Source organism: Bufo bufo, chromosome 2 (assembly GCF_905171765.1).
Source record: "Bufo bufo chromosome 2, aBufBuf1.1, whole genome shotgun sequence".
NCBI lineage: Eukaryota > Metazoa > Chordata > Amphibia > Anura > Bufonidae > Bufo > Bufo bufo.
Genome location: NC_053390.1, coordinates 701982454 through 702002925, shown reverse-complemented (window position 1 = coordinate 702002925; position 20472 = coordinate 701982454). Strand labels below are relative to the sequence as shown.

Here is a 20472-nt window from a genome sequence, read left to right as displayed (position 1 = left end):
TCTAAAACTTGATGTGCTAGAAATGCACTGGAGTTTACTCCACAGGCGCAATCTCATTAGTTAATGTGCGCCACCATTTCCAATGTTGTAAAAGAGTGCAGATTGATATATTTTATTTATTTTTACTTCAGAAATATAAACATGGTTCCTTATTTTAGAACACACATTGGGGTTATTTAATAAAGACCTGTGTTTTTAGTCTTGGTTTAAAAAACAAACAAACAACCAATTTATTAAATATTGCACACCTCTTAATATATTTGTCACATCCTTCGCAGTTGGTGCGCCTGAACAGTAATCTATTCCAGCCAGGAGGTGGAGTAGATTTATGGTGTAATGCATACATGTTAAAGAGAGTCTGTCACCTAATCTGAGCCTTTTAGACCGCTCAGATCAGGTTATAGACTCCTTTGCCCACATTACAATGGTACCTTTTATTTGTGCTGTCCCTCGCCGAAATCGTCCAAAAAAGACTTTTAAAACTTATGTCAATGAGGTTCGGCAAGTGCCCAGGGGCGGCGTTACTGCAGCAAGTGCCCAGGCCCCTCGGCGATGTGCCCAGAAAACCACACCTCTTTCACCCCTCTGGCCCGCCCTCCTTTCCTATTATTACCTCCTCCTCTCCCTCACAAATCTCGCTCCTGCGCTGCTCCACACTTGTCCTGCACCTGCGCACTGCTGTGCCCATTATGGGCAGAGGAACAGGGAGTTGGACTGCGCATGCGCCAGTCCGTAGCTCGAAATCCAGCTGGCGGAAGTAACCAGCCGCTGCAGGGAAGCCAAAGAAGTGGTGGGTCGGCGCAGCAGCGTCTTTCCTCTAGCAGGCGCGAGATTTGTGAGGGAGAGGAGGAGGTAATTATAGGAAAGGAGGGTGGGCCAGAGGGGTGAAATGGGTATGGTGTTCTGGGCACATTGCCGAGGGGCCTGGGCACTTGCTGCAGTAACGCCGCCCCTGGGCACTTGCCGAACCTCATTAGCATAAGTTGAAAGTCTTTTTTTGAAGATCTTGGCGAGGGACAGAACAAATAAAGGTACTATTGTATTGAGGGCACAGGAGTCTATAACCTGATCTGGGCGGTCTAAAAGGCTCAGATTAGGTGACAGATTCCCTTTAAACGAGTTGGGCCACGTTGCTCCAGCCCACACCCTACCCACTTTTTGGAGCGTTAGTACCACACTGTTTTCTCTGCAGGTGTTTGGACCACTTCAGTACTGTATAACATTAGCCAGTAGCGTTATATAAAATCCCATTAACACAGTGCATGTACAGTTTTTAGGTGATGCTGTGTTATTTGTTGACCTATTGGTGATGTATTTAATTACATTATGACTTCTTTTAGTATAACCACTGCATCAGAACCAAATGTAAAAACTACAATCCTTTCTGCAGCACCATTGCCTCCCTGTGTAAAAAGAACTTGTATGCTGCTACCGTTATGTCCTCCTATTAAAGGAGGTATTTGCATCTCATTAATGGCTGACATCTGAATGCTAGTCTTGTACGGCAGCATGTGACCGAATTTGCTGAAATGGCATAGAAGTAAATGGGAGCTACTGTACATAAACCTTTAAAGCAAGCTACACCTTTTCTGTAGTGCACAAGTCATTGAAAGGAATAGCTTGATCTCTAGCACGATTGAGAAAGAAATACCCATTTAAACTGTGACAAAAATGTCATCGCGCCGCCTGCACCGGCCTCTGATAGGCTACAGGCACTAGGCCTGTAGCCTATCAGAGGAACGGGCAAGAGAGACGCCTCTCCCCTGCTCCTCCGCACCATTCATCTGTATCGCTATCCTGAGGACGGCGATACAGATGAATATGGAGATGAACGCTTCCACAATGGAGGCGCTCATCTCCACTCCTGCTGCCTCCGGACAGAACGGGCCCCCCTCCGGCGCTGCGCACCCGTCGCCCGTGCACCTTTTGAAAACGGACTGACAAATACCCAAGCTCCAGGACCAAATTCCTGATCGCCATGGCGACCTGGCGCCTGGGATTTGTCGAGCCCTGGATTAGCTATATCTTCTGACTTGTCTCTGTGTCCAGTAGAACATGCAGTGAGGGCTGTCTATATTGTTTGTTTTACTTAACTGGTTGTCATCTATTATCAGTGGTTATTTATTTTTGAAGATATTACTCTTTTATTTTAGGTTGGAGCATGTATTGTAAATACAGAGAACAAGATAGTTGGTATTGGTTATAATGGAATGCCTAATGGCTGTGATGATGACATTCTTCCGTGGGCTAGAACGGCAGATGACAGGCTTGACACTAAATATCCATACGGTATGTATATATCATTGACTGTTTCAAAATGTTATTAATGAGCACCTGTCGGTAGGATCAACCCAATGAAACTAGGATTACTGCCTGGTTGAGTTGCTCATGCAGATTAAAATGATACCTGTTTTGTGAAAATCGGTTGCACCATTCCTGATGAAAGAAAATCTTTTCCATTCCTTCCCCTATGATGGCTCCACAAGGAGGTTGACCCTTGACCTCTGTAGGGGCAGGAACAGAGCGAAGTCAGATTGCTCCCTCCCATTAGTGTTTCCAGTCAGGGCAGAGAGTCCTCCCTGATCTAGAAGGGGGGGGGGGGGGCGGGTTAGGAGGATATTTATATCTAGACCATTTCTAGCTTTGGTTCTCTTTACTACTTCCAGGTCCTTCCTTTTCCTTTTCCCTTTCCTATTATATATGCGCACAATCTCTATTTATGGTGATTGGAGTCTTCTATTCCCTTATACTCTGGTGATATTTGGTTGCTCTTTCTTTGTTAGAAGACAAGAAAGTTCAGCAGCTCCCACCTTCACCTGTGAGCACGGAGGACCCGTGTCAGGCCCGGGTAACATATTGCAATATGGTTCAAGAAAATCCAGCTCCACTTTGGTAAAGGAAAATTTACTTTGCTTGCGGTAAAATCACATACAGTTACAAAGTCGTTGTCTACGCGTTTCGGGGCTACTGAAGACAATTCGCGCCCTTACTCATGACACAATACAACATTAAAAAGTGGCAGTGTTTATAGAGGGACTGCACCTGTTTTTACTGATTGTGGTCACATGACTGCAGACACCATCTAAAACATGCCACACCTATGAACAAGACTTCTCATGAGAAAAAAAGAGACAAAAAGAGAAAAAAACACACAATGAACAAAAAAACCTATACAAAAAGTGCACAATATATGTACTGGCTGTGGGAAACAAAATTAAAGGAGAGAGTTTTTTTAATTTTAGCTTTTTTGAGGGACGGCTGTGAAGTGCAGGAACAATGACATGATGGGTTTATTGTTGCAAGATTAGGTCTAGACGTCTGTTCAGACCATCAGGTTGCCGCGTGTTCAATGCGAAAATCCAAAAGGAATTTTCTTTGTAATCCCCTCCCCTTTTTGGCAAAAAAACATTTCTATACCCTGTACCACTAGATCCGATGTGTCGCCACCATGGCTGACTGCAAAATGCAGACTAGCTACAGATGTATTGCGGCTGCCATGGTGGGGCACATCGGAAATATGCCTACGTATTCTGGTTTTTATGGTATTAGTGGTGCAACCTACATCTTGCAGTTTGCATTTTCTGCATGTGATTAAATAAACTGCAAAGGTTGTGTTGCAATTAAGGTATGTTTTCATTTGAAAAATCCTGCCAGTTGAAGCTAAAACAAAGGTATTAGAAATCGACATGTGGGTGCAACATATGCACCTATAATGTCCGCATCTATAGCTTCCTTTGGTCGTGAGCCAGACAGGCTGCAATTTTTTTTTTTTCTTTTTTTTTTTCCTGTCCTGATACAGGCTAGGACTGACAGGTAGCGATGGTGGGTGCTCTTCTGGCTGCACATTTAACCCCATCTGCAACTATGTCCGTCAATTCTCTATCATATGCCAGGACAGGAAAATGCCTTTTTACAATGTGGCAGAACTGTGTTGTGTAATAGACAGATTTCTTTTGTTTCCATTACTTTTTAAGTTTTTGTTTTTAGTTTTGTTTCTGTTGGCAACCACAGCACTGAGTTCACTATCCCTAGATACACTCTCCTGCTCTGGATGAACCAGAGACCCTCTTTCAATCTCGGACACCTGCCGTATTACATCCTCAACCTGACTTCTCTTGTGTAATCTGTGGGCGATATTTTCAGCTTCAATCATGAAGCTATCATCATCCGTGCTGTTCCTCCTTGCACGTATTATCTCACCCCTCGGTATATTTGCTATATGTTTCGGCTGGCAGGATGTGGCGTGCAGGGTTGTATTTCCTGCTAAGAGCTTTCTATAGGTACACGTGTGGATTTTTCCGGTGGAGGGGTCCCCCCTCAGGCGCAAATCCAAAAAAGAAATATCCTGCATGTCATGGTGAACACTAAATGAAATAGTGTCCACACAGGAGTTGATATAGCAACCAAAAGCTGGTATGGCCGTCACATCACCCGTCCAAACCAGGATCAGGTCATAGATGTAACGGCCATACCACCTGATGCATCGCCAAAAAGGATGGGTGTCGATGAGGAGGAAGCTCCTCTCCCACCATGCCATAAAAATATTAGCTATGGAGGGAGAGAACTTAGCCCCTATCGACACCCCTGATACTTGCAGAAAAAACGTATTGTTAAACATGAAGAAATTGCGCCTGAGGAGGAAATCCACCACCAGAAGTACATATTCCTGCAACCCTGCGGTAATGTTACCATAGGTTCCCATCTCCGCAGCACAACCATCGTGGTCGCCCACCTGGAAATGTCGCCGGAGAGTGAGAGCGCGGGCCAGCCTGTTGACATCCAGGAGCGTCCTATACAAATCAAACTGACAGGTGGGAGAAAAAGTTAAACCTCTTTTAAGCACATTAATGTCCTCTGATGATAAAATAGAAGCGGACAAGTTGATCACTTGGAGTTCGTCTTGTTCTTTTTGTATCTCACCGGATACCGGCGGTTTTCGATGTTTCCGACCTGCCCTCCGTTTTTTGAAGCCGCTTTTATGTGAATCAGTCTCTTTCACTTGAGGTATGTGCAGGTGAAGAGATAAGTTCCTGCTCTGAATCAATGGAATCCAGATCTGTCAAACTAAATGAAACCCTCTGGGAGTTTTCGATTCTTTTTACTGCGCAACTTTTTCAGAATCGAACGGGGTGTATGTTGTTTAGAAACCGTCCATGTATATACTTGGTTCGACTCGTAGTCAAGCAGATCTCGATTATATTTCATCTGTTTAAACTTAAGATCATCTTCCATTTTTTTTCAGCTCTTCCTTTAGTTTTATACTGTTTGATGAATTCAGGATTATTTATATATACACCTAGTTGTATTGTGTCAGGAGTAAGGGCGCGAATTGTCTTCAGTAGCCCGAAACGCGTAGACAACGACTTTGTAACTGTCTGGATGTGATTTTTACCACAAGCAAAATAAATTTTCCTTTACCGAAGTGGAGCTGGATTTTCTTGAACCTCTTTCTTTGTTAGGTTTTTCTAAAGATACAAACCGAGAAGGCTAGAAGAAGTCTAAAATGTTCAATATGTCTTCAAAAAAAATGTCAGAAGCTTTATAAGAAGCTTTTGTATGGACTATATTGTTAATCTCATAAGGGAGGAGCAACTATCTATTATGGCTGAGTTTAAGTCCCTAATCTACAAATAAGCCGATCTTCCCTGGCATCTCTAGGGCCCCCAGTCCTAGTGTTCAACCCTTTAAGTGACCTACAATTGCCGTTTTATCTTCATCTAACTCGGATGATATGGAGGATGGAGCCTTCATTTCCAGACTGTATTATAATGATGACTTGTTATCTGAGGAGGAGAAAAGAATTACTACTTTAGAGGAAATGGATTCCTTACTTGAGATCTGCCATGGGAATTGAGGTGCAAAAACCTCATACTGTACAAGACAAAAATGTTTGGGGGCTTTCAAGTAAAGAAGTCGAGATTTTTACCTATCAATGAGAATGTTCAACACATGATTCTGGATGACCAGTTAGATCTGGAAAGAAGACTGGGGGGGTTTCTAGAGTTAGAAGTCTATTTTTATTTGACTGTACTGAATCTAAATTGATTGCTTTTCCTAAAACAGAATCGTTGCAGATCTGATTAAAAAACAAAACCTCTTTGCCATTTGACAATTCTTCTCAATTGACCATATGGAATGGAAAGGTTCTTCTATGGTTTTAAGGCTAACATAGTGATGACTTCTGTTGCCTGTTCTATATCTTTTTGGATTATTGAGCTGAAAAATCACCTTTTAAAAATCAAACTTCTGGAGAGGACATTATTGATTTTAGTTCTCCTTTCAAATTATGCCACTTTTTTTTTTTTTTTGTAGACGCCTCTGTCAAATACGTTTTGGTTTGTGGCTAGAGATTTATCTAGTTTAGCTAGGAGAGCACTATGAATCAAGTCGTAACCACTAAGGGCAAGTTATATTCTTCCTTTTCTGGAAGTATGTGTTCCGTCCTGTAGAAGACAAAATATTAGAGGAGGCAGCAGATAAGAAAAAAGCTTTTCCAGAGGAAAGGATGGGTAAAAAGCAGTCCTTTCGTTTCTTTAATCCTCAAGGCAAGTCTTATAGTGGTAAAGGAAAAACAGGATGTGGGAGTTATCCACAAGGGGGTAAGAGGGAAAGGTTTCCTTCCCAATCACCCAAATTGGCTGATGATTATGCCAGGGGAGAGGGGGAAGGTTGAATACTTTTTAGTTATTTATTTTTAAATCTGGACTGGTATCCTAAGATGCTAAACAGATGCATTTTCTGCAAAAAATTCAAAACGGTGACAATAAATTCCACAGAACCCGAAGAAAATAATCTTGTGGCAAAAAAAATCAGCACTCCATATTCATACAGATGCAAGCAGCACAGGTTTGGGGTGCAGATGTGGCAAACTACTTTTAAGGTAGCAGAACGTTAAAAGTTAGTGGAATAGATACTTTCTCCCAGACTTGGACATGGAGTCTCGCCTATGTATTCCCTCCCATTCCTCTATTCCAAGGGTTATTCAGAAGATCTTTTGACCCAGTGACCATCGTACTTATCACTTCTTATTGGCCCAAGAAAAATTGGTTTGCCCTACTACAACTCATGGCCCTAACAGATCCATGGATTCTTCTCTTGCGCAGGAATATGTTGTCTCAGGGGGTGGGGCAGTTCTTCGTCCAGGTCCTCATGAATTCTGTCTGACAGCATGGATTCTAAAAGCGCAATCTTAAAACGCTTTATCTAGAAGATATTGCAGATCTCTACCTCTGAAAGCCATCAAAAAAAAAAAAAAAAAAAACTTCAGCCATTTATCTTTTTAAAAGGGTATTCAAGTTATCCTCTGTACACAGGATAAGGGGGTAACTATCATAATGGTGGAGGTCCTACTGCTGGGGCCCTGTACCTTGTGGAGTCCCCCTGAAATGGACGGAGCAGTTGGTCAGAAATGTGCTGTGTAGCTCTGTATTCAGTGCACCTATAGAAATGAATGAAGTTATGGTGCACATTTCAGACTAGCCGCTGAGTCCATTTCAGGGGGCTCCACAGGGTACAGACCCTGTTCTCATGATCAGTGAGAGTCCCAGCGGTATGACTCTCACCGATCTGATAGTTTTGCCCTATCCTTTTGGATAGGAGATAGGTTGTTATAACCAGAATACTCCTTTTTAAATGGGTTGTCTCACTTCAGCAAATGGCATTTATCATGTAAACAAAGGAAATCCAAAGCACTTAAAGTATTGTGGCTGTGTATATTGCCTCCTTTGCTGGCTTGATTTTGTCTTTACCCACTTGTTTCCAGTGCTTACGAGTGACAATATAAGAAAAGATGCCGGCCTCTCTGGTGTAGTGCTTTTTCCTATAGAGTGTGTGTATATATAATGTGATGAAAAGATTAATCAAGCAAGCAAAGGAGGCAACATGGACAATCACAATACGTTAGTAAGTGCCTTGTATTAACTTTGTCTATGTGATAAATGCCATTTCTGACGTGAGAGAACCACTTTAAAGGGATTCTGTTAACTCGTTTTCCATTATAGAGCTGCGGACGTGTATGGCTAGATCGCCGCTAGCATGTCCGCAATATACCGGTCCTATAGGGCTGTGTCCTTTTTTATTTTGTTTAAAAAATGATTTTAGAGATATGTAAATAAGCCTTGTAGGGTGCCCAAGGAGCTGTACTAACCTTCCTGGTGCCCAGCCATGCCCCCCTGTGAAGGAGCCCAGCACCGCCTGCGTCCTCCGAATCTCCTTTTTTCTTCACAGTTAGATTGCTGTAATCTCGCGCATGTGCAGTGCCGGCAATCTAACTGTGAAGAAAGGAGGAGATTCGGAGGACGCAGGCGGTGCTGGGCTCCTTCACAGGAGGGCGTGGCTGGGCACCAGGAAGGTTAGTACAGCTCCTTGGGCACCTTACAAGGCTCATTTACATATCTAAAAAATCATTTTTTAAACACAATAAAAGGACACCGCCCTATAGGACAGGTATATTGCTGTGATCTAGCTGTGCATGTCCGCATCTCTATAACCGAAAACGAGGTGACAAAATCCCTTTAAGTTATGGAAACCTTTCTGTTTCTGGGCTGGAGACACAAGCTGTCGTTCGGCGGTGCCTGCGTTAACGACAGAATCAGTGTTTTTGCTTTTCATCGGGTGATCGGCAGCACATTTTATTGCTTGCTGTCTCCACTGGCACTCGCAGTCTAAATTCCCTATCAGTATGTCTTTGTAAACTGGAGTACCTAGAAGAAACACGGGGAGAACATACAAACTCCATGTGGGGCACCAGTGCTAACCACTGAGGCAGTATGCTATTAGTTCTCCTTGTGGTGCAGTCACGGGGATTAAATGTTCATTGTGTGGTCTAGTATGCTAAGAAAAGCACGGAGAGGTTTTGGGAGGGGACAAGTTTAATCTCTGTTCCTGCCCCTACAGTGGTTAAGGCTCAACCTCCTTGTGGTGCCTAGTGTTGAGTGCATTGAGCTCCGAAGATCAGAAGTCGATTAGTTTCAAACACTTCGGTTTTAGGGTCCATTCACACGTCCGCAAAATGGGTCTGCATCCGTTCTGCAACTTTGTGGAACGGGTGCGGACCCATTCATTTTCAATAGGGCCGCAAAAGTTGCGGACAGCACACTGTGTGCTGTCCACACTTCCGTTCCGCGGCCCTGCAAAAAAATAGAACTTGTCCCATTCTTGTCTACTGCCACAGACAAGAAAAGGCATTTCTATTATAGTGCCGGCTGTGTGCAGTCCGCAAAATGGAACGCACATGGTCGATGTCCGTGTTTTGCGTATCCGCAATTTGCGTACCACAAAACAGTTGTGGACGTGTGAATGGACCCTTAACGTTGTCTGAGACCTGTCTCTGTACAGCATTAGGCCTCATGCGCAGTTGAATGGGTCCGCTATCTGGTGGTGTGGAACAGAGGCATAGAACCCCACAGAAGCACTACAGAGTGCTTCTGTGGGGTTCCTGTCCGTGCCTCCGCACTGCAAAACAAACTTATTTTTATTTTTTTGGTGTGGACGGATTATGGACCCATTCAGTGGGTCTGGATCTGGCGCGGCAGCTGCATTGGGGACTGCAAAATGCGGTCCCCAATGCATGCAACTAGGGCTGCAGTAAACTATTTTAGTGCCCAAGTGCATCAGTTCACTCCAGTGCCATCAGCTCTGCCCTGCCGCCCCAGTGCCTCCTGACACCCGGAGTGCACAGCGTCATTGGTTGCAAGCACTTCACTCCCGCTCCGTGGTCACGTGATACAAACTAAGCTTCGATGCAATTTTGCATCGAGTATTTTTTATTGTGTAGAATTACTCGATTTAATAGAGTATTCATTGCAGCCCTACATGCAAAGACTGTGTGTATGAGGCCTGGTTAGTCCTAATAACCCAGGCATACTATCTACTAGGATTAATCCTGCTGATTTAAAATACCTGTCTTTTAAAAATCTGTTGCAATGTTCAGGAACAGACTTATTATTTTATGCAATGCAGTGCACTGAGGCTCCCATTTGCATAAACCATAAAATTGGAACTATTCTTAAGGCAATTCTGTTTCAATGAATCCACCATGATGGCACCTTTTTGTTGAGCAAATTGAGCTTCGGAGATCTGAAGTCAATTCGTTCAAACAATTCAATTTTAATGCTCCGCATACAGCATTAAAATGTACTGCCCCCGTGTAGGCAAAATTCGCCCGAAGTCGTGCGAGAATTCGGTGAAATAATTTGGTAATCACATCTGCGTCTTTAAAAACATTTTTTAAAGTGCCAATCTGAAGTGGGTTTCAGTACCGAGGTACCAGCCAGTACCATACCTGACTACGGATTGCCATTTTAAAATGCTTTTAAAGGCGCACATGTGATTACAGAATTAATTCACCGCAACATGGCTAAGTCCTAATCTTTTTAGTTTTGTTTTTTTCCTTTTACTATACCGGTATATCCTAAAATCTTGACTATATTGTGTGAAATGAGAGAGAAATTCTTGCTCTTTTAAGAAGCTGTAATCATTTATTCTGCCCAAAAATTGCTGAAATGGAATTTGCTCTAGTAAAAATCAGCTTGGATGTGGTGAGCTAATATTTCTCCCGGAACCCAGCTGTGGCATCTATGAATGTGCTATCCAGGTGGAATGGGTATTGTGGCTTCAGTATATATATTATATTCAGCTGGATCAACACAGCCTTGTATTAGCAAGGGTGTACCTCCTTAATATATATATATACCAACAAAAGAGAACCGGTACTATATGTTACCCAATAAAATTTATTCTCTATTATGACATAAAAAGGAGCATTAGCGAAACGTGCGTCGAGGACTACGCCAGACAGAGACAGCCCACACACACACTGCTGGATATCGGGTAAGAAGGAGATTCTGACCGCTTCGATGCACACATTGTAGCATCATTGTGATGCGCCGAATTGCTTATACTGCACAGGTCAGACCATATGGATGTCATCTATGCCCTTTGCATATTCATGCCAGATGTATTTATAGCTAGAGGCAGCTTTTATATTATATGCTGGTCTAGATACACTATACACAGTACTCCCACACAGAGATTGTGGGCTCAGCAGTGATTTATTACCAGTTGGTAGTGGTGTTATTGTGGACTGCCCCTGTAGGCACTCTGTACGGTCTCTACAAATATGTATTTGTCTGTATGTTTTTATGTCATAATAAAGAATTAATTTTATTGGGTATCATATAGTACCAGTTCTCTTTTGTTAGTAAGTATATATATATATATATAATTTATATATTATGTCTGGAACTTGTGTCAAATTTAGTTTGTCAGTAGGAATTGGTCACAAAGTCATACACACATAATGAAATACCCTGTACGTAAGTTGATGGGCTCTGCAACTCTTGCTTAGCAGAAACAGATTATACCTTTAGGCATTGTATGTGAGGGGAGAATGTGGTGCACTGTCGTCATTATTACAGGTTCGAAAGATGCACTTTGATCGTTTTTCCCTGTCTAGAATAGCAATGGTCTACTTACAATCATGCCTTTTTTCCATTTGGCCATTCAGTGTGTAGCCTGTAATGAGACTTTGTTTTTTTACCTGTACCTAGTGATGTTCCTTGACAGGGGGCCAGAACTGGCATAGCAGTCAGTGATTTGGGTAGAATAAAGCAACATGCTGCTCTAAACAGTAACAAAGCTTGCAGAGTACAGATGCCACCTAAAACAATGGACAGTGGCTGACACTGCTGTCCAAATGTAGCTCTTTCAGTGAAACCACACATAAGCCGGCATCCTATATCTCCACACAGGGCTCCAATTGTGTTCAGGAGAAAGATCAAAATCTCACCTGATCATGAATTTCACAGAGGACTTCATGGATGAATCCTGCAAAATGGAACATTTAACATTCAGTACACTAGTGAGGGATCCCGGCTGGTGGGCTTGCCTACAATGGTTTGCAGTCAACCTGACAGCCAAACAGGAGTGAGGATATCATATAAGTGTATCAGGTTGTATTCTAGGGCTGATGTACAGATGCCATTGTGAGCTCATCCACTGAAGCAATAGGACGTTTCTCCCATGTCTGACATATCAGTTTTTTATTTATTTTTAATGATTTAACTGGGGCTGACATAGTAACCCCTTTACAGGGAGAATACAGCCCCCGAGAGAGGTTGTACATCAGTATAAACCTCAATGCAGAGCTGATTTGGATTTGCTTAGACCCAGCAACTTGCGCAGTCACTCGGCTCCTGGGACCGAAGCAGAATGCATGATGCAGCTTCACTGATCAGTATACACCGTGCACATTAAAGAGGACCTTTCACCTGAAAATGAAAGTTAAACTAAAGATATAGCCTTACTTACATGCCCCCGGTATTGCTTATTCAGTCATTCATTTTTCAATCAGGGCCCCGTTTGTCCGCGCTGCCCCCCAGAATATTTGCCGCCTTTTATGCTAATGAGCCGTTCGGCTCAACTGGGCGGGCCATCAAAAGTTCTCCTGGGCGTGTCATTCTTCTCCTGGCATGGGGCGCATCCAATCAGCGCGCTCCGCTCTTGGCCAGGGAGAAGACGCTCCAGTTCTCGCAGGATTCGCGAGAACTGGAGCGATTTCATCCATCTCGCGAGAACTGGAGAGTCTTCTCCCTGGCTAAGAGCGGAGCGTGCTGATTGGATGCGCTCCGTGCCAGGGAGAAGAATGACATGCCCAGGGAGAACTTTTGAAGGCCCGCCCAGTTGAGCCGAATGGCTCATCAGCATACAAGGCGGCAAATATTCCAGGGTGCAGCGCGGGCAAATGGGGGCACTGATTGAAAAATGAATGACTGAATAAGCAATACTGGGGGCATGTAAGTAAGGCTATATCTTTAGTTTAATTTTCATTTTTAGGTAAAAGGTCCTCTTTAAGCACTGTGTATGTAGCAATCGGGAAGGTAAAGAGCCCGGCAGTCACTGACTCGCTGCATGCTAATTGTGCAGCTGTGGTCTCTGAGGTCAGCAAGTGGCTAACTTTTTTATAAAAAAAATGTTTTTTTTTTTTTCTCATCTGGTCTACTTAACTGTATAGTAACTTTCTTTCCCTCTTAAGGCTACTTTCACACTAGCGTTCGGAGCGGATCCGTCTGATGTTTCATCAGACGGATCCGCTCCTAAAATGCAAACGCTTGCATCCGTTCAGAACGGATCCGTTTGCATAACAGTTTATTTCAGATCTGATTTTTCACTTCGGAAAACTCAGATCCGACAGTATATTCTAAACACAGAAGCGTTCCCATGGTGATGGGGACGCTTCAAGTTAGAATATACTGAGAACTGTGTACATGACTGCCCCCTGCTGCCTGGCAGGTGCTTCCAGGCAGCAGGGGGCAGACCCCCCCCCCCCTCCTGTATTTAACTTATTGGTGGCCAGTGCGGCCCCCCCTCCCTCCCCAGTATTAATTGTAAGCAGTGCGGCCCCCCTCCCTCTATATTCATCGGTGGCCAGTGCGGATATTAAATATGAGCAGTGCGGTCTCCCCCTCCCCAGTATTAAATATGAGCAGTGCGGTCTCCCCCTCCCTCCCTCCCCAGTATTAAATATGAGCAGTGCGGTCTCCCCCTCCCTCCCTCCCCAGTATTAAATATGAGCAGTGCGGTCTCCCCCTCCCTCCCTCCCCAGTATTAAATATGAGCAGTGCGGCCCCCCCTCCCTCTATTCATTGGTGGCCAGTGCGGATTCAAAGTATTGTGATCAGTGCGGCCTCTCCTCTCGACCCCCCCCCCCCCCATCATTGGTGGCAGCGGAGAGTACCGATCGGAGTCCCAGTTTAAATCGCTGGGGCTCCGATCAGTTACCATGGCAGCCAAGACGCTATTGCAGTCTTGGCTGCCATGGTTACTTAGCAACAAATAGCAGCATTATACTTACCTGAAGAGCTGCGATCTATGTGACCGGCCGGGAGCTCCTCCTACTGGTAAAGTGACAGGTCTGTGCGGCGCATTGCCTATAGACCTGTCACTTACCAGTAGGAGGAGCTCCCGGCCGGTCACATAGATCGCAGCTCTTCAGGTAAGTATAATGCTGCTATTTGTTGCTAAGTAACCATGGCAGCCAAGACTGCAATAGCGTCTTGGCTGCCATGGTAACCGATCGGAGCCCCAGCGATTTAAACTGGGACTCCGATCGGTACTCTCCGCTGCCACCAATGATGGGGGGGGGGGTCGAGAGGAGAGGCCGCACTGATCACAATACTTTGAATCCGCACTGGCCACCAATGAATAGAGGGAGGGGGAGACCGCACTGCTCATATTTAATACTGGGGAGGGAGGGAGGGGGAGACCGCACTGCTCATATTTAATACTGGGGAGGGAGGGAGGGGGAGACCGCACTGCTCATATTTAATATCCGCACTGGCCACCGATGAATATAGAGGGAGGGGGGCCGCACTGCTTACAATTAATACTGGGGAGGGAGGGGGGGCCCCACTGGCCACCAATAAGTTAAATACAGGAGGGGGGGGGGGGGTCTGCCCCCTGCTGCCTGGCAGCACCTGCCAGGCAGCAGGGGGCAGTCATGTACACAGTTCTCATTATATTCTAACTTGAAGCGTCCCCATCACCATGGGAACGCCTCTGTGTTAGAATATACTGTCGGATTTGAGTTTCACGATGTAACTCAAATCCGATGGTATATTCTAACATAGAGGCGTTCCCATGGTGATGGGGACGCTTCAAGTTAAAATATACCATCGGATTGGAGAAAACTCCGATCTGATGGTATAATCCTGACTTTACATTGAAAGTCAATGGGGGACGGATCCGTTTGAAATTGCACCATATTGTGTCAATGTCAAACGGATCCGTCCCCATTGACTTGCATTGTAAGTCTGGACGGATCCGTTTGGCTCCGCACGGCCAGGCGGACACGAAAACGCTGCAAGCTGCGTTCGGGTGTCCGCCTGCTGAGCGGAGCGGAGGCCAAACGGTGCCAGACTGATGCATTCTGAGCGGATCCGCATCCACTCAGAATGCATTGGGGCAGTACGGATCCGTTCGGGGCCGCTTGTGAGAGCCTTCAAACGGAACTCACAAGCGGAGCCCCAAACGCTAGTGTGAAAGTAGCCTAAGTTTGTCATGCAGAACTGAATGCCATTATAAACAAAAACTCTGCTGATGTCAAAGGCTGTACCATGTACGTAGCTCTATTTCCATGTAATGAATGCGCTAAGCTCATCATTCAGGCAGGTAAGTGATTTTGTTTATTTATTTTTATTATATTCTACATAGCATTCTGATTTATAGATTACTTGAGAAGAGACATGATCCATGCCATAATAGTATAGGTTAGGCAGGAGTTTGCAGAAAACGTGTGCCATGATTGACTAGACACTTCCGCTGTGCCCATTAGAACAGGATGGAGCCATAACACAGGGGAATGCTGGCGGTACGTGTCCGCTCTTCCCTCTCCCGTTAGTCACGGCTGCAGGAGTACTTTTCTATGTTCATTTCCGCTCTCTGCAGTCCCTGCCTTCTTCCAGCCTTCTTGGCAATGTCCTCAGGAATGGCCCTAAGTTGAATCCATTCATTGTCAGTGGGTACACACTTGGATGTGCTACACACAGCTGCTGCTCTCCGCTAACTAAAGCCATTGGAAAATCCTCCCCTCTCTGAAGCTTAACCCTTATATGCAGTCACACGCGGCAGATTTTTATTTCTTTATTTTGCAGAAATTTCTGCTTCTGAAAATGTGTTCCTTTTCTTCTGGGTTGTTTTGGTGGCAAGTACGTTGAAAATTTTCTATTCATCAGAGTGAAAAATTTCTGTAACAAAATTGGCGCACCTGAGTGCAATGTTATCCTAAAGGGAAACGCAAATGGGAATTCCCTCTTTGATCACTGTGATGCAGTGTAGACACATACCTTGTTAACAAAGCAGGTGGTGGATCAGAGCATTGCAGGATGCACAGATTTCCTCACTTCACTGCCCACTCGACCAGTACAGCTAGTTTGAGAAAACAGTATGCAGAGCCCCAGAAGTGCGGTTTGTGGGCCGCTGAAAGTGCCCCTTGGCTTATGCTGTAAAGAGCTTGCTACTCTGGACAGTGACGTTTTGTTAGTCTCCTGACACAATGCTGGTGCCTCTCTAATCTGAGCTGCAACTGGGACCTAGGATCAGTACAATACTAATGCAGTGCCACCACAGGACGATTAATGCATTACACATTGAACACAGTAATACTCACGAGCAGCTACTCCCTGCCATTGACATACTTTTTTGTAAAAAATAAACTTAAAAATGGATTAAGCAGCCGTACTAGTCAAGGAAAAAAAGTGTCTTAAAGGGGTTATCTGAGAGTTTGCATAAGTGCAGAGACTTACAGAATAAAGACGGCATGGCTCACCCGCTAAAGGTCTCTCCACTTGTAACGCGAACACCTGCCCGCAGCGACCAGACATAATTCTGATCATTTCATCCCTCAGATGCTGCAGCAGGTAGCAACAGCAGCATCTGAGTAGATAGGATAGGGTGGATCCATCTCTTCTCAGATTGCCTTCCCCCCCATCCTTGTGCAGTTAAATTGTGGGATCCCAATTGGTTGTTATGGCAGACTTGTGGGTCTCCCAGGCCTGCAATTGTATTCTTTCTATTAAAGCAGGGCTTTATAGGAAGACCTCACAAGCTTTATTGACAGTAATAATAATAAATGATTTCCTTCTATAGTATAAATAATCTAACAACTGCATGTTCAACTTTCCTAGGGGGACTAAAAAAACTTTTTTTTTTTTCATTATATATGTAAAACTCCTTTTTCCAAATGTACTTAAACATAATTGGTATTACCATGTCTGATCTATTTAAATGTATGTATCCTGCAAAGTGAATGCCAGAACTGGGAAAAAGTGGGCAAATTGTCTTTTAACCCCTTAAGGACACATGACGTATCGGTACGGCATGTTTCCCGAGTCCTTAAGGACACATGACGTACCGGTACGTCATGTGTTGTTCCGATCACTGCCGCCCGGCCGGCTGTGATCGGAACAAGGTGCCTGCTCAAATCATTGAGCAGGCACCTCGGCTAAATGCGCGGGGGGAAGTCCCGTGACCCCCCCCCCCCGTGTCCGCGATCGCAACAAGCCGCAGGTCAATTCAGACCTGCGGTTTGTTGCGATTTCTGCAGTTTCTGATCCCCGCGGTCCCTGACCGCGGCGTTCAGAAACTTTAGTGTGGCGAAAATATATATTTATCACCCCCCCTGCACCTCTGAAAGATTTTAGCCCAGTGGGAGGTGCAGGGGGGTGGTGCGGCAGGCGGGATCGCAATCCCCCGCCCGCCTCCCATTGAATAATCGTTGGTGTACAGTGGGTATACCAGGGTGCCAGCACATTGCTGGCACCCTGGTATAAACGGCTGACATCGGTGATGCGATGTCAGCCGTTTAACCCTTTCCATACAGCGGTCCATACAGACCGCTGTATGGAAAAAGTTAACAGTAAGAGGGAGCTGCCTCCCTCTCCGATCGGGGGGCTGCTGTGCCTTTGCAGCCCCCCGATGGGAGAGGGAGAGAGCTCCCAGACAGCCCCCCGCCAGCCCCGTCCTCACCCTTCCCCGTCTGCCACAACTTCCCATAGCAACAGGACGCCGTCTCAGGCGTCCTGCTGTCCATGGTGCTGAACAGATCTGTGCTGAAAGCATAGATCTGTTCAGTGTAAGTAAAATACAGTGCAGTACCCTATATATTGTACTGTACTGTATTATACAGACATCAGACCCACTGGATCTTCAAGAACCAAGTGGGTCTGGGTAAAAAAAAAGTAAAAAAAAGTGAAAAAAAAGTAAAAATCAAAAAACACATTTATCACTGATTAAAAATTAAAAAAATAAAATTCCCTACACATGTTTGGTAACGCCGCGTCCGTAACGACCTGATCTATAAAACGGTCATGTTACTTTACCCGAACGGTGAACACCATAAAAATAAAAAATAAAATACTATGATGAAATTGAAATTTTGCCCACCTTACTTCCCAAAAAAAGGTAATAAAAGTGATCAAAAAAGTCGCATGTACGCCAAAATTGTAACAATCAAACCATAATCTCATCCCGCAAAAAATGAGACCCTACTTAAGATAATCGCCCAAAAACTGAAAAAACTATGGCTCTTAGACTATGGAAACACTAAAACATCATTTTTTTGTTTCAAAAATGAAATCATTGTGTAAAACTTACATAAATAAAAAAAAGTATACATATTAGGTATAGCCGCGTCCGTATCGACCGACTCTATAAAAATATCACATGACCTAACCCTTCAGGTGACCACCGTAAAAAAAAAAAAAAAAAAAAAACGGTGTAAAAAAAGCCATTTTTGTCATCTTACGTCACAAAAAGTGTAATAGCAAGCGTTAAAAAAGTCATATGCACCCCAAAATAGTGCAAATCAAACCATCATCTCATCCCGCAAAAAATGAGACCCTACTTAAGATAATCGCCCAAAAACTGAAAAAACGATGGCTCTTAGACTATGGAGACACTAAAACTTTTTTTTGTTTTAAAAATGAAATCATTGGGTAAAACTTACATAAATTAAAAAAATTGAATACATATTAGGTATCGCCGCATCCGTGACAACCTGCTCTATGAAATTACCACATGATCTAACCTGTCAGATGAATGTTGTAAATAACAAAACAAAAAAACGGTGCCAAAAAAGCTATTTCTTGTTACCTTGCCGCACAAAAAGTGTAATATAGAGCAACCAAAAATCATATGTACCCTAAACTAGTACCAACAAAACTGCCACCCTATCCCGTAGTTTCTAAAATGGGGTCACTTTTCTGGAGTTTCTACTCTAGGGGTGCATCAGGGGGGCTTCAAATGGGACATGGTGTCAAAAAACCAGTCCAGCAAAATCTGCCTTCCAAAAACCGTATGGCATTCCTTTCCTTCTGCGCCCTGCCGTGTGCCCGTACAGCAGTTTACAACCACATATGGGGTGTTTCTGTAAACTACAGAATCAGGGTCATAAATAATGAGTTTTGTTTGGCTGTTAACCCTTGCTTTGTAACTTGAAAAAAAATATTAAAATGGAAAATCTGCCAAAAAAGTGAAATTTTGAAATTGTATCTCTATTTTCCATTAAATCTTGTGCAACACCTAAAGGGTTAACAACGTTTGTAAAATCAGTTTTGAATACCTTGAGGGGTGTAGTTTCTTAGATGGGGTCACTTTTTATGTAGATTTCTACTCTAGGGGTGCATCAGGGGGCTTCAAATGGGAGATGGTGTCAAAAAAACAGTCCAGCAAAATCTGCCTTCCAAAAACCAAACGGCGCACCTTTCACTCTGCGCCCCGCTGTGTGGCCGTACAGTAGTTTACGGCCCCATATTGGGTGTTAATGTAAACGGCAGAGTCAGGGCAATAAAGATACAGTCTTGTTTGGCTGTTAACGCTTGCTTTGTTAGTGGAAAAAATGGGTTAAAATGGAAAATTAGGCAAAAAAATGAAATTCTCAAATTTTATCCCCATTTGCCAATAACTCTTGTGCAACACCTAAAGGGTTAACAAAGTTTGTCAAATCAGTTTTGAATACCTTGAGGGGTGTAGTTTATAGAATAGGGTCATTTTTGGGTGGTTTCTATTATGTAAGCCTCGCAAAGTGACTTCAGAGCTGTAGTGGTCCCTAAAAATTGGGTTTTTGTAAATTTCTGAAAAATTTCAAGATTTGCTTCTAAACTTCTAAGCCTTGTAACATCCCCAAAAAATAAAATATCATTCCCAAAATAATTCAAACATGAAGTAGACATATGGGGAATGGTAAGTCATCACAATTTTTGGGGGTATTACTATGTATTACAGAAGTAGAGAAACTGAAACTCTGATATTTGCTAATTTTTCAAAATTTTGGTAAATTAGGTATTTTTTTATGCAAAAAGAAAAATTTTTTTGGACTTCATTTTACCAGTGTCATGAAGTACAATATGTGACGAAAAAACAATCTCAGAATGGCCTGGATAAGTCAAAGCGTTTTAAAGTTATCACCACTTAAAGTGACACTGGTCAGATTTGCAAAAAATGGCCTGGTCCTTAAGGGGAAATAAGGCTGTGTCCTTAAGGGGTTAAAAAAAATGGAATAATAAGTATGTACCAGTAAAAACTACAGCCCTGAAAAAATAAAGTTCTCACATAGCTCTGCAGGTGGCTCAGATCAAATATTGGTGAGCTGTTGCACCAACGCCCAAGCTGGTGGATAAGAAGGAGATGGGGTAGCTTCAAAAACGGCTTGTTTAAGCAGGGAGTATTTATATCCTCAGTTCCGCCACTAGGATGGATACAGAATAGTCCAGAAAATTGCTTAAATGTGTAGAGTACATAGAGGTGCATCTCAATGGATCATAATATAATCAGTGAATTTATTTCAGTAATTCAATTCAAAAAGTGAAACTCGTGTATTAAAGGGAGTCTGTCAGCACATTTACCCCTTTTTAACAGTTCCCATAGCGCTGTAGCCTCAACACAGATGATTAAAACGGTACCTTTTATATGCTTTTG

At 43.7% G+C, this 20472-nt stretch overlaps 1 protein-coding gene across 1 annotated transcript in view; it reads left to right on the top strand.

The window, feature by feature from the left end:
* Positions 1-20472, top strand: part of LOC120991009 (deoxycytidylate deaminase-like) — a 93618-nt gene that overhangs the window by 56268 nt on the left and 16878 nt on the right. The window contains exons 4-5 of the mRNA XM_040419899.1: positions 2154-2289; positions 15052-15168. Of these exons, the coding sequence (XP_040275833.1) occupies positions 2154-2289; positions 15052-15168 (253 nt within the window). The remainder of the gene's footprint in view (positions 1-2153; positions 2290-15051; positions 15169-20472) is intronic.